This window comes from Mobula hypostoma, chromosome 2 (genome assembly GCF_963921235.1).
Source record: "Mobula hypostoma chromosome 2, sMobHyp1.1, whole genome shotgun sequence".
NCBI classification, from domain to species: Eukaryota; Metazoa; Chordata; class Chondrichthyes; order Myliobatiformes; family Myliobatidae; genus Mobula; species Mobula hypostoma.
The window spans coordinates 116,722,557-116,734,592 of NC_086098.1; the positions used below are offsets into that span (position 1 = coordinate 116,722,557).

The 12,036-nt window shown below is 45.2% G+C and overlaps 1 protein-coding gene across 2 annotated transcripts in view; it reads right to left on the reverse strand.

Moving 5' to 3' along the window:
- cnih3 (cornichon family AMPA receptor auxiliary protein 3) overlaps positions 1–9,604 on the reverse strand; it is a 112,133-nt gene extending 102,529 nt beyond the window's left edge. The window contains exon 1 of one of the 2 annotated variants that reach the window (XM_063072396.1): positions 9,216–9,604. In XM_063072396.1, the coding sequence (XP_062928466.1) occupies positions 9,216–9,296 (81 nt within the window). In that variant the 5' untranslated portion in view covers positions 9,297–9,604. The remainder of the gene's footprint in view (positions 1–9,215) is intronic. The other variant, XM_063072404.1, reaches the window with a different exon arrangement.
- Between the last annotated feature and the right edge of the window lie 2,432 nt (positions 9,605–12,036).

The following is a 12,036-nucleotide window of genomic DNA, read 5'->3' on the forward strand; positions in this document are numbered from 1 at the left end:
AACTCTATGAAGAGATTGTTAACAAACACTTAAATAGGAAGGAAATAGAAGAATACAGGCAAAAGGGATTGATGTAGATGGTAAGATGGCGGCGTGTTCAAATGCAGTGGCCTCTCAGGGGCCAAACAAAGCTACACTTTTCTTACTAAAATGTAAGACTACACATAAAATGTAAGACTATATATAAAATGTAAGACTATATATAAAATGTAAGACTATACATAAAATGTAAGGCTATATATAAAATGTAAGACTATACATAAAATGTAAGGCTATATATAAAATGTAAGACTATACATAAAATGTAAGGCTATATATAAAATGTAAGATTATACATAAAATGTAAGACTATACATAAAATGTAAGGCTATATATAAAATGTAAGACTAAGAATTACGGGCACAGCAGGCCTACTACATCAGTGATCTGCTCGTTGTTTGGAACAGCCAGTCAGAGTGTCTTAGTGTCTAGAAGGAGAAGCTGGCACTCGGGTCGGAGAAGGAGAAGCTGGCACTCGGGTCAGAGAAGGACAAGCTGGCACTCGGGTCAAAGAAGGAGAAGCTGGCAATCGGGTCGGAGGACAAGCCGGCAGACGACTGGAAGAAGGAGCCAGCAGACGACCGGGAGCAGGAGAAGCCAGTAGACAGGCTGGAGAAGGTGAAGCTAGCAGTTAGCCAGGAAAAGGAGAAGCGAGCAGATGGGTGGAGAAGGTTCAGAGGAGCTGACCTGGGTGCGGATCATGCTGCTGCCTGCTACTCGAAGATATTAGTGTTGGCACAGTGTAACTATGAGTGGCTGTTTTGGATGTTTCTCTTGCGATTGCAAGACTCTGTTGGACATTGATAATGTGAGATGCCGTTGGCCTGGTTCCCTTGTTTGGTGAGGAGACAGGCAACAAAGCAATTGCATGGCCTCAGTTGTAATGAGGTCTAGGCTTCAAGCTGCAGTCCAGGTGAGGAGACCCCGGAGGCGGCCGGTGTAGCATGCTGTCCGTGCTTGGTTGGGAGCTGGCCTCTCCTGTCAGTGCTGCCCTCAAGTGTTCGACGGGTGGAAGGACAGGCTAGATTGCCGGGAGGTGTGCCATCAATTTGCATGTCACTCAGGGACTTGGACTATACATGGGTTTTCTTGCATAACGATGTGTGCTTTTTTTCCCTCTCTCACACTATTTTGAACGTATGTTTGCATCCTGGCCCCAGAGGAATGCTGTCTTGTTCGACTGTATCCATGTATGGTCTGAATGATAATTACACTTGATTTGGCTTGATGGACAAAGGGGTCAGCATAGACATGGTGAGCCAAAGACATAATTTCTGTGTTGTACAACTCTATGACAAAACATCGGAAGAGAAGAACTTTGATGATGAATCAGTCATCTGACCACAAATCCATATAAGTAGAAAATGAGGGTGAAGAGCTAGAGTTACTGTTAATTAGGGCTACAATCAGAGGCAGAGTTAATCTAACCAATTGATTTGAGGCAAACACTTGATCCAGTGTGATATAGGGTGACAGTTAGAGAATTATGCAGCATATCCATGTCTTTCAAGGCCCTTCCAGAGTTAGTCCAATTTACTTGGATTCTATACCTTTCCTATCTATAATCCTGTCCAAATGCCTTTTAAAACATTGTAATTGTACCTTCCTCTACCACTTTCTCTGACACCTCATTCTACTGTTCTAATACCCACCACCTTCCCTGTGAAAACTTGCAATTCATGTGCCCTCTAAAGGATGGCGGCAGTGACAGGGGACTCTGTCATTAGGGGGTCAGACAGGCAATTCTGTGGATGCAGGAAAGAAGCACGGATGGTAGTTTGCCTCCCAGGTGCCAGGGTCCGGGATGTTTCTGATCACGTCCACAATATCCTGAAGTGGGAAGGAGAACAGCCAGAGGTCATGGTACATATTGGTAGCAACGACATAGGCAGGAAAAGGGAGGAAGTCCTGAAAGCAGACTACGGGGAGTTAGGAAAGAAGTTGAGAAGCAGGACCGCAAAGGTAGTGATTTCGGGATTACTGCCTGTGCCACGTGACAGTGAGTATAGGAATAGAATGAGGTGGAGGATAAATGTGTGGCTGAGGGATTGGAGCAGGGGGCAGGGATTCAGACTTCTGGATCATTGGGAACTCTTTTGGGGCAGGTGTGACTGTACAAAAAAGACGGGTTGCACTTAAATCCCAGGTGGACCAATATCACGGCAGGGAGGTTTACTAAGGCTATTGGGGAGAATTTAAACTAGGTTTGCTGGGGGGTGGGAACCAAACTGAAGAGACGGAGGAAGAAGCGGATGGCTCACAAATAGAGAAAGCTTGGAGACGGTGCGAGAGGGAGGATAGGCAGGTGATAGAGAAGGGACACACTCAGACTGATGGTTTGAGTTGTGTCTATTTTAATGTGAGGAGTATCATGAATAAAGCGGATGAGCTTAGAGCGTGGATCAGTACTTGGAGCTATGATGTTGTGGCCATTACAGAGACTTGGATGACTCAGGGGCAGGAATGGCTACTTCGAGTGCCAGGCTTTAGATGTTTCAGAAAGGACAGGGAGGGAGGCAAAAGAGGTGGGGTTTGGCACTGTTGATCAGAGATTGTGTCGCGACTGCAGAAAGGAGGAAGACATGGAAGGATTGTCTATGGAGTCTCTGTGGGTGGAAGTTAAGAACAGGAAGGGATCAATAACTCTACTGGGTGTTTTTTATAGACCACCCAGTAGTAACAGGGACATCGGGGAGCAGATGGGGAGACAGACTCTGGAAAGGTGTAATAATAATAGGGTTGTCGTGGTGGGAAATTTTAATTTCCCACATATTGATTGGCATGTCCCTAGAGTGAAGGGATTAGATGGGGTGGAGTTTGTTAGGTGTGTTCAAGTAGGTTTCTTGACATAATATGTAGATAAACCTACAAGAGGAGAGGCTGTACTTGATCTGGTATTGGGAAATGAACCTGGTCAGGTGTCAGGTCTCTCAGTGAGAGAGCATTTTGGAGATAGTGATCACAATTCTATCTCCTTTACCATAGCATTGGAGAGGGGTAGGAACGGACAAGTTAGGAAAGCATTTAATTGGAGTAAGGGGAAATATGAGACTATCAGGCAAGAACTTGGAAGCATAAATTGGGAACAGATGTTCTCAGGGAAATGTACGGAAGAAATGTGGCAAACGTTCAGGGGATATTCGCGTGGAGTTCTGCATAGGTATATTCCAATGAGACAGGGAAAGGATAGTAGGGTACAGGAACCGTGGTGTACAAAGGCTGTTGTAAATCCAGTCAAGAAGAAAAGAAGAGCTTACAAAAGGATCAAAAAACTAGGTAACGATAGAGATCTAGAAGATTATAAGGCTAGCAGGAAGGAGCTTACGAAAGAAATTAGGAGAGCCAGAAGGGGTCATGAGAAGACCTTGGCAGACAGGATTAAGGAAAACCCCAAGGCATTCTACAAGTATGTGAAGAGCAAGAGGATAAGATATGAGAGAATAGGACCAATCAAGTGTGACAGTGGAAAAGTGTGTATGGAACCGGAGGAGATAGCAGAGGTACTTAATGAGTACTTTGCTTCGGTATTCACTAAGGAAAAAGATCATGGCAATTGTAGGGATGATTTACAGCAGACTGAAAAACTTGAGCATGTAGATATTAAGAAAGAGGATGTGCTGGAGCTTTTGGAAAGCATCAAGTTGGATAAGTCACTGGAACCGGATGAGATGTACCCCAGGCTACTGTGGGAAGCGAGGGAGGAGATTTCTGAGCCTCTGGCGATGATCTTTGCAGCATCAATGGGGACGGGAGAGGTTCCAGAGGATTGGAGGGTTGCGGATGTTGTTCCATTATTCAAGAAAGGAAGTAGAGATAGCCCAGGAAATTATAGACCAGTGAGCCTTACTTCAGTGGTTGGTAAGTCGATGGAGAAGATCCTGAGAGGCAGGATTTATGAACATTTGGAGAGGCATAATATGATTAGGAATCGTCCGCATGGCTTTGTAGTATATATGGATTACAGCAAGGCATTTGACAAGGTACCCCATGCAAGGCTTATTGAGAAAGTAAGGAGGCATGGGATCCAAGGGGACCTTGCTTTGTGGATCCAGAACTGGCTTGCCTACAGAAGGCAAAGAGTGTTTGTAGACAGGTCACATTCTGCATGGAGGTTGGTGACCAGTGGTGTGCCTCAGGATCTGTTCTGGGACCCTTACTCTACATGACTTTTATAAATGACCTGGGTGAGGAAGTGGAGAGATGGGTTAGTAAATATGCTGATGACACAAAGGTTGGAGGTGTTGTGGATAGTGTGGAGGGCTGTCAAAGGCTACAGCAGGACATTGATAGGTTGTAAAAATGGGCTGAGAAGTGACAGATGGAGTTCAACCCAGATAAGTGTGAAGTGGTTCATTTTGGTAGGTCAAATATGATGGCAGAATGCAGTATTAATGGTAAGACTCTTGGCAGTGTGGAGGATCAGAGAGATCTTGGGGTCCGAGTCCATAGGACACTCAAAGCTGCTGTGCAGGTTTACTCTGGTTAAGAAAGCATATGGTGCATTGGCCTTCATCAACCGTGGGATTGAGTTTAAGAGCCGAGAGGTAATGTTACAGCTATATAGGACCCTGGTCAAACCCCATTTGGAGTACTGTGCTCATTTCTGGTCACCTCACTACAGGAAGGATGTGAAAACTATAGAAAGGGTGCAGGGGAGATTTACAAGGATGTTGCCTGGATTGGGGAGCATGCCTTATGAGAATAGGTTGAGTGAACTCGGCCTTTTCTCCTTGGAGCGACAGAGGATGAGAGATGACCTGATTGAGGTGTACAAGATGATGAGAGGCATTGATCGTGTGGATAGTCAGAGGCTTTTTCCCAGGGCTGAAATGGCTAGCACGAGAGGGTACAGTTTTACGGTGCTTGGAAGCAGATATAGAGGGGATGTCAGGGGTAAGTCTTTTATGCAGAGAGTGGTGAGTGCGTGGAATGGGCTGTCAGCAATGGTGGTGGAGGTGGATACAATAGGGTCTTTTATGAGACTCCTGGATAGCTACGTGGAACTTAGAAAAATAGAGGGCTATGAGTAACCCTAGGTAATTTCTAAAGTAAGTACATGTTCGGCATAGCATTGTGGCCGAAGGGTCTGTATTGTGCTGTAAGTTTTCTATGTTTCTATTCCAGGTCAACACACACAGAATGCTGGAGGAGCTCCACAGTCAGGCAGCATCTATGGAACTAAATAAACAGTTGACATTTTGGGCCAAGATCCTTCTTCAGGACTTCAGGTGTTGCCTCACCAATATCCTATACAGCTATGACATTACATCTCAGCTTGTGTTCTCAGTGCCCCGTCTGAACAAGGCAGTATGTTCTTCACCAGTTTGTATAGCTGTCTCACCACTCGGAGAGAACTACACTCAGTGGCTGCTTTGTTAGGTACATCCTGAACCTAATATGGTGGCCACAGACGATATGTTCATGGTCTTCTGCTGCTGTAGCCCATCTACTTCAAGGTTTGAAGTGTTGTACATTCTGAGATGTGTTGCTCTTCTGCACACCTCTGTTATCACGTGTGACTATATCAGCTGAGCCAGTCTGGCCATTCTCCTCTAACCACTCTGATTAACAAGGCATTTTCACCCACAGAGCTGCTGGTCACCAGATGCTTTCTGTTATTCACACCACTCTCTGTAAACTAGAGGCTGTTGTGCATGAGAATCCCAGGAGATCAGCAGCTTCTGAGGTACTCAAACCACCCTGCCTGGCACCAACAATCACTCCACGGTCAAAGTCACTTAGATCGCACTTCTTCCCCATTCTGATGTTTGGTCTGAACCTCTTGACCACATCTGCGTGCCTTTGTGCATTGAGTTGCTGCCACGTGATTAGCTAATAAGATATTTGCTTTAGCGAGCAGATGCACAAGTGTACCTAATAAAGTGGCTATTGCAAGTAGTATGTACCTTAGATCACCCAGTTCTACATCACTCTCCTGTCCTTTTCAGTGTAAGTACTGTCCTGGTTTAATTTCCCAAAATGTCTCACTTTGCACTTGTCTGAGTTAAATTCCATCTTCCATCCTTTTGCCCACTTTCCCCTCTACTGTAACCTTAGGTATCAGAGAATATTTTAACACAGCAGTGTAGTTGGGGATATGTAGGTTGATTGAAGCTGAAGTAACTGACAGAAGAAAAGTGATTTGTCCCAGTGAAAGGAGCATAGATAGCAGATGTAACAGCTATAACAAATAAAAGTATAAAGATCCTAGCTGTCTACCTTGTTATAAATCTCAAACTTGGATTAAGGGATGGAGAGATGGGGAAACACAGTCCAGCCAGGCTATTGGCAGTTTCAGCCTCTGTGACCACGGCTTATCATAAGAATATACAATACTGTATAGGAGCTGAATTATGCCATTTGGCCAATCACGTCTGCTCCACCATTCCTTCATGTTTGAGTTATTATCTCTCTCAACTCCATTCTCCTGCTTTTTCCCCGTAACCTTTGACACCCTTACTAATCAAGAACATATCAACCTCCTCTTTAAATATAACCCCTCCTTTTTAAATATACCCAATAACTTGGCTGTCTGTGGCAATAAATTCCACAGATTCACCACCTGTTGGCTAAAGAAATTCCTCCTCATCTCTGTTCCAAATGTACCTTCTTCTATTCTGAGGCTGTGCCCTCTGGCCCTAGACTCCTTCACTATAAGAAACTCCCTCTCCATATCCACTCTATCAAAGCCTTTCAATATTTGATAGGTTTCAATGAGATCCTCTCTCATTCTCCTAAACTGCAGTAAGTACAGGCCCTGAGCCACCAAACACACCGCATGCATTAACCCTTTCATTGCCAGAATCATTCTTGCCAACCTTCTCTGGACTTTCTCCAATGCCAGCACATCCTTGCTTTGAAAAGGAGCTCAAAACTACTCAAAATGCTCCAATGCAGTCCAACCAATGCCTTATAAAGCCTCAGCATTACACCCTACTTTTATATTCTACTCTCTTGAAATGAATACTAACATTGTATTTGCCTTCACCACTGATTCAGCCTGTAAGTTAACCTTTTGGGAATCCTGTATGAGGACTGCTAAGTGCCTTTGTACCTCTAATTTCTGAATTTTCTCCCCATTTAGAAAACAGCCTATGCCTTTATTCTTACTGCTAAGGTTCGTGACCATACACTTCCCTACACTATACTCCATCTGCCACTTCTTTGCCTATTCTCCAGATCTAGTGCTTCTGCAAATTCCCTGCCTCCTCAACACTCCCTGCCCTTCCACCTCTCTTTGTATTGTCCACAAACTTGGTCACAAAGCCATCATTCCATCATCCAGATCACTGACACGTAATATGAAAAGAAATGACCCCAACACCAACCCCCGCAGAACACCAAAGGCCCCCTTTATTCCCACTCTTTGACTCCTGCAGTCAGCCAATCTTCTATCCATGTTAGTATCTTTCCTGAAACACCCTGGGCTCTTACCTTGTTTCGCAGCCTCATGTGCAGCACTTTGTCAAAGGTCTTCAGGGCTTATTCAGACCAGATTCTGGACTAATATCCTTAATTTCAAATGGCTTGTTGTTTAGACCAGATACTCAGTATAGCAGTACTTCTCACGGTCTATTCACACCAGAAACTGGGCTGATTTCCTCAGTATAACACTGCTTCTCAAAGTTTATTCAGACCAGACAGAGGATTTAGTAATACTAGACACCAGGCTGATACTTGACTGATGAATTAACTGAAACATTAGATTGCAGATCATGATAGGGTGGATGTAGACAGGATTCTTGTGAGAGAATCGCAAAGTAGGGTCACTGTTTAAAAATAAAGAGTCACCTATTTAAGAATTTATTTCTCTCTAGGTGTTGTGAATATTTGGAACTCTTTTGCTCAAAGAGTGACGGAAGAGGGCCTGTGTTTTTAAGGCAGAGAAAAACAGGGACTTGACAAGCCAGGGGACTGGAGGTTATTTCTGGTACACTGGAATACAAAGCCCAAGCTGTAATTAGATCAGTCATGGTCAAGGAGCTTGTGGGGTGAAGGGTGCTTCTCCCGCTTCGGTTACCCTCTGCAGTGCAAAGTTATTCAGAGTTGGCACTGGGCTGATTGCTCAGTGACACACAACTTGTTCACGGTTATATAGAACAGCACAGGGCCGATTGCCTAGGTTTTAGGTGATTATTGATGCTTTTTCAAACCAGAGAGTTGGTGATTGCCCACTGCTTTCTCAGGGTTTACTGCCACACACTGCTAGCTCAGACATGCTCTCATCACTTCCCAAATCTCATGCCCAACTTCCCCATTTTCCCTCTAGCTTTTTTTTTAGTTTCTTCAGTTTTCCCACCTCCCCCACCCCCCATTTCATTGGCTTCGGTGTTCTTCTTTACATCCTCTTCTTCCAGTTTCCTTCTATATCTCCCTAACCTGTTCCTCTTGTCTTGCTTTCCCTCTCCCCCAGTCTCCACTCCAATCACCCAAATATTTTATTCAAATTTCTTGCCTCTCTCTTTTCTCTATTCTCCCCTTCCCCTTCCCTCTATCTCAGACCACATCTCTTCCCTTCAATAGTCTCTCATCCTCTCTCTCCTCTCCTCTAGTGAATCACCCCGATCTCACCCAGGGTCTTCTCTCCAATTTCCTTCTTCTCGTTCTCCCCCATCCATCTGATCTCTCCATCTTCCCCTGTACCCCTCCCAATGTCTTGTTTCTTTCCCCAGCCTCTCTCTTTCTCGCTCTCTCTCCCATCATTCTCTCCTCCCCATCTTCTCCATCGTCTCTCTCTCCCCCATCTCGCGCTCTCTCGCTGTGTGTGTGTGTGTGTGTGTGTGTGTGTGTGTGTGTCTATCTGTCTGTCTGTGTGTGTCTCTGTGTGTGTCTGTGTGTGTGTGTGTGTGTCTCTGTGTGTGTCTGTGTCTATCTGTCTGTCTGTCTGTGTGTGTCTCTGTGTGTCTGTGTCTCTGTGTGTCTGTGTGTGTGTGTGTCTGTGTGTGTCTCTGTGTGTCTGTGTCTGTCTGTCTGTGTCTGTGTGTGTGTGTGTGTGTGTCTGTGTGTGTGTGTGTGTGTGTGTGTCTGTGTGTCTGTGTGTGTGTGTGTCTGTGTGTGTGTGTCTGTGTGTCTGTCTGTCTGTGTGTGTGTCTGTGTGTGTGTGTGTGTGTGTGTGTGTATGTGTGTGTGTGTGTGTCTGTGTGTGTGTGTGTCTGTGTGTGTACCTTCTTACTTACGTTCCAGATGGCGAAGCAAAGAAGCGAGGAGCACAGCACCAGCGAAAGCATGTAACAGAAAGCAGCGAATGTAAACGCCATAATTTTTCACAATGCTGGCGATTTGCTTCCAAGTTTCCACAATTCCCATCGGATCCGAGTCCCACTTCTCCGAGGGACTCAGCGCCGATCTCCGCTTGTGTGCCCAAACATTCAATTTCCACCGGGTACTCGGCTCCCTTTACATACTTTCAGTCAGTCACTCCAGGTCGCGCCAGATCCAACCTTCGGCTCTTTCGAGACAGAGAGCATCAAATCCCTTTCCACTCAATACTTGGGAGTTGTTGATCTGAATTACGCCTTTCCTCAGGAACCGTGAGATCCAATTTTTTAACCAGAGAGAGAGGAGAGCGAGAGAAGCGATGCACTGACTGCCCGGACGCCCCCTCTCCACAGTATCCAACCCATTGGCTGAGAGCGCGAAGTTACGGGAGACTGACAGTCGCCGGCATCTAAGGATTGGTACCCTGGGGGAGAGCGGAAGGACGCGCCGACACACCTCCTGCTGGGGACACCTTCCAACAGGGGCGGATGGAAATCAGGAGACACAAAAACCTGCAAAACACAAGATGCTAAAGAAATTTAGCAGGACAGGTAGCATGTTGCTGGCGATCGCCCTCCACTTTTCACTCCAGGTAAAGGGTCTCAATCGAATTGTTGATTTCCATTTCCCCATAGATGCTGCCCGACCGACTAGGTTCCTCCAGATTTTCGTACAAATTAAAATCAGCTCCGGGCAGGTGACATGAGGCACCAGCAGTGAACCCCAATCTCACACCCCCATGTGCCCACATCATCTGGTCAGGGTATCCGTCCAGGTTCAAGAAGGGATGGACTGCCTGGTGCTCTGAATCTTCCAGACAATTTCAGATAGACCTGTGGTGCAGATGGGAGACCCACTCCTTCAGTTCTGACCCTGGAGTGCTGCCTGTGCTCAGCAGCTACGGTTTTCTTACAAATCAAATCAGAATCAGATTTATTGTCTCTGACATATGTCATGAAACTTGTTGTTTTGCTGTAGCAGTACAGTGCAATACATTTAAAAAACTATAAATTACAATATATAAAAATTAAATTAAATAACTGCAGAAAGAGAGCAATAACTCCATAAGCCAATAGAGTACAGCACAGAAACATCCCCTTCGGCCCACAGTATCTGTGCCAAGCATGATGCCAAATGAAACTAAATCCCTTCCATGATGCTATCCCTCCATTCCCTGCCTATTCATGTATCTATCTAATAGCATCATAGATGTCACTATAATATCTGCTTCCGTCGTTAGCCCAGGCAATCCATTTCAGGTACCTAGCATTCTCTTGTGTTAAAAACCTTGCCCTGCACATCTCCTGTAAACCTTCCCCTTCTCTCCTTAAAGCTATGCTGTCTAGTGTTTGACATCAAGCAAGGATATTACGGTACCTGAAAGACTGGGAGCCAACATTTCAATCCATTCCTACTTTGCATCATTCATATCTCATGTCCCAGTGTTTTTTCTCATTTCTGTCTCTGAATGAGATCAATGAGTGACCCATCACACCCTCTAGGGTATAAATTCCAAAGATTTACCATTCTCTGTGAAGGAAGTTCTCTTCATTCCATCCCTACAAGTCTGCTCCATTGTTTGACCCAAGCCTTAGGCAAGGGAGCTAATCTCCCAGTGTCTGCCCTGATCTCCCAGTGATGTCAGCTCTCACAACTCCTCTAGAGAATTTATTAACTGATAATGAATAGAGGCCAAGTTTACTCTGAACCAGTCTGGTGAATCTTGGTTGCACTCTCATCATAGAGACTTGCCCTTCAGTCCCACTCATGCATGCAGACCTAGGTGCCCACCCAAGCTAGTCCCACTTGCCCGTGTTTGGCCCATAATCCTCTGCACCTTTCCTATCCAAGTGCCTTTTAAATTGTACCTTCCTCTGGCGGCTCATTTCATGTACACAATGCTCCCTGCATGAAGAAGTTGCCCCGCAGATCCCTTTTAAATGTTATACCGAGGAACAAAGTCCTAGACTGCAAAATCTTTTCCTATAACTCGGGTCCTTGAATCTTGGCAGCACCGTTGTAAATCTTCTCTGCACTCTTTCCAGTTTAACTAGTCTTTCATATAACCGGGTGACTAAAACTCTACACCCTAAGTGTGTTCTCATCAACATCTCACACAACTGTGACATAACATCCTAACTCCTATATTTAATGCCAAGCATCTTTTTCGCCACCTTGTCTTTTTAATGCCTCTTTCCGTGAAACTATGTACTTGTAAGTAAATCCCTCTTCAAGTGATGATTTCAAAATTTTACACAATGCTCCAGATGTGATCTCACTCAAGTCAAAAATAATTGTAGAAAGACATGTTAACTCTCGCACTACTGCCCTCCGCCAGGGATGAATCAGGGACCCCCGCCCCCATGAGCAGCATTCAGAAGGAATACTGAGAGTAGCAAGAGCACAGAACATCCATCACCAGGAGTGGCCACACCGGACAGCTCTGCCAAGTCCTGAAGGACAGAGCTGCCAGCCTCAGGCTATGGCAGGTGCTGAGTGAAACAACACCAAGGATGAATCTATTTGGTCTTATCCTTACAAACATCTCTGACAGATACATCTATGACAGCTTTAGACTATCACACAGTCCTTGAGGAGATAAAATCCCACCTTGACACCAAGCACAAATTCTACTGTGCTCTGCAGAACTATAACCATGTTAAATTAGATAGACTCAAACAGATCTGGGAGTTCAAAACTTGGCATTCATGGGGCACAGCAGCAGAAATTTACACTACC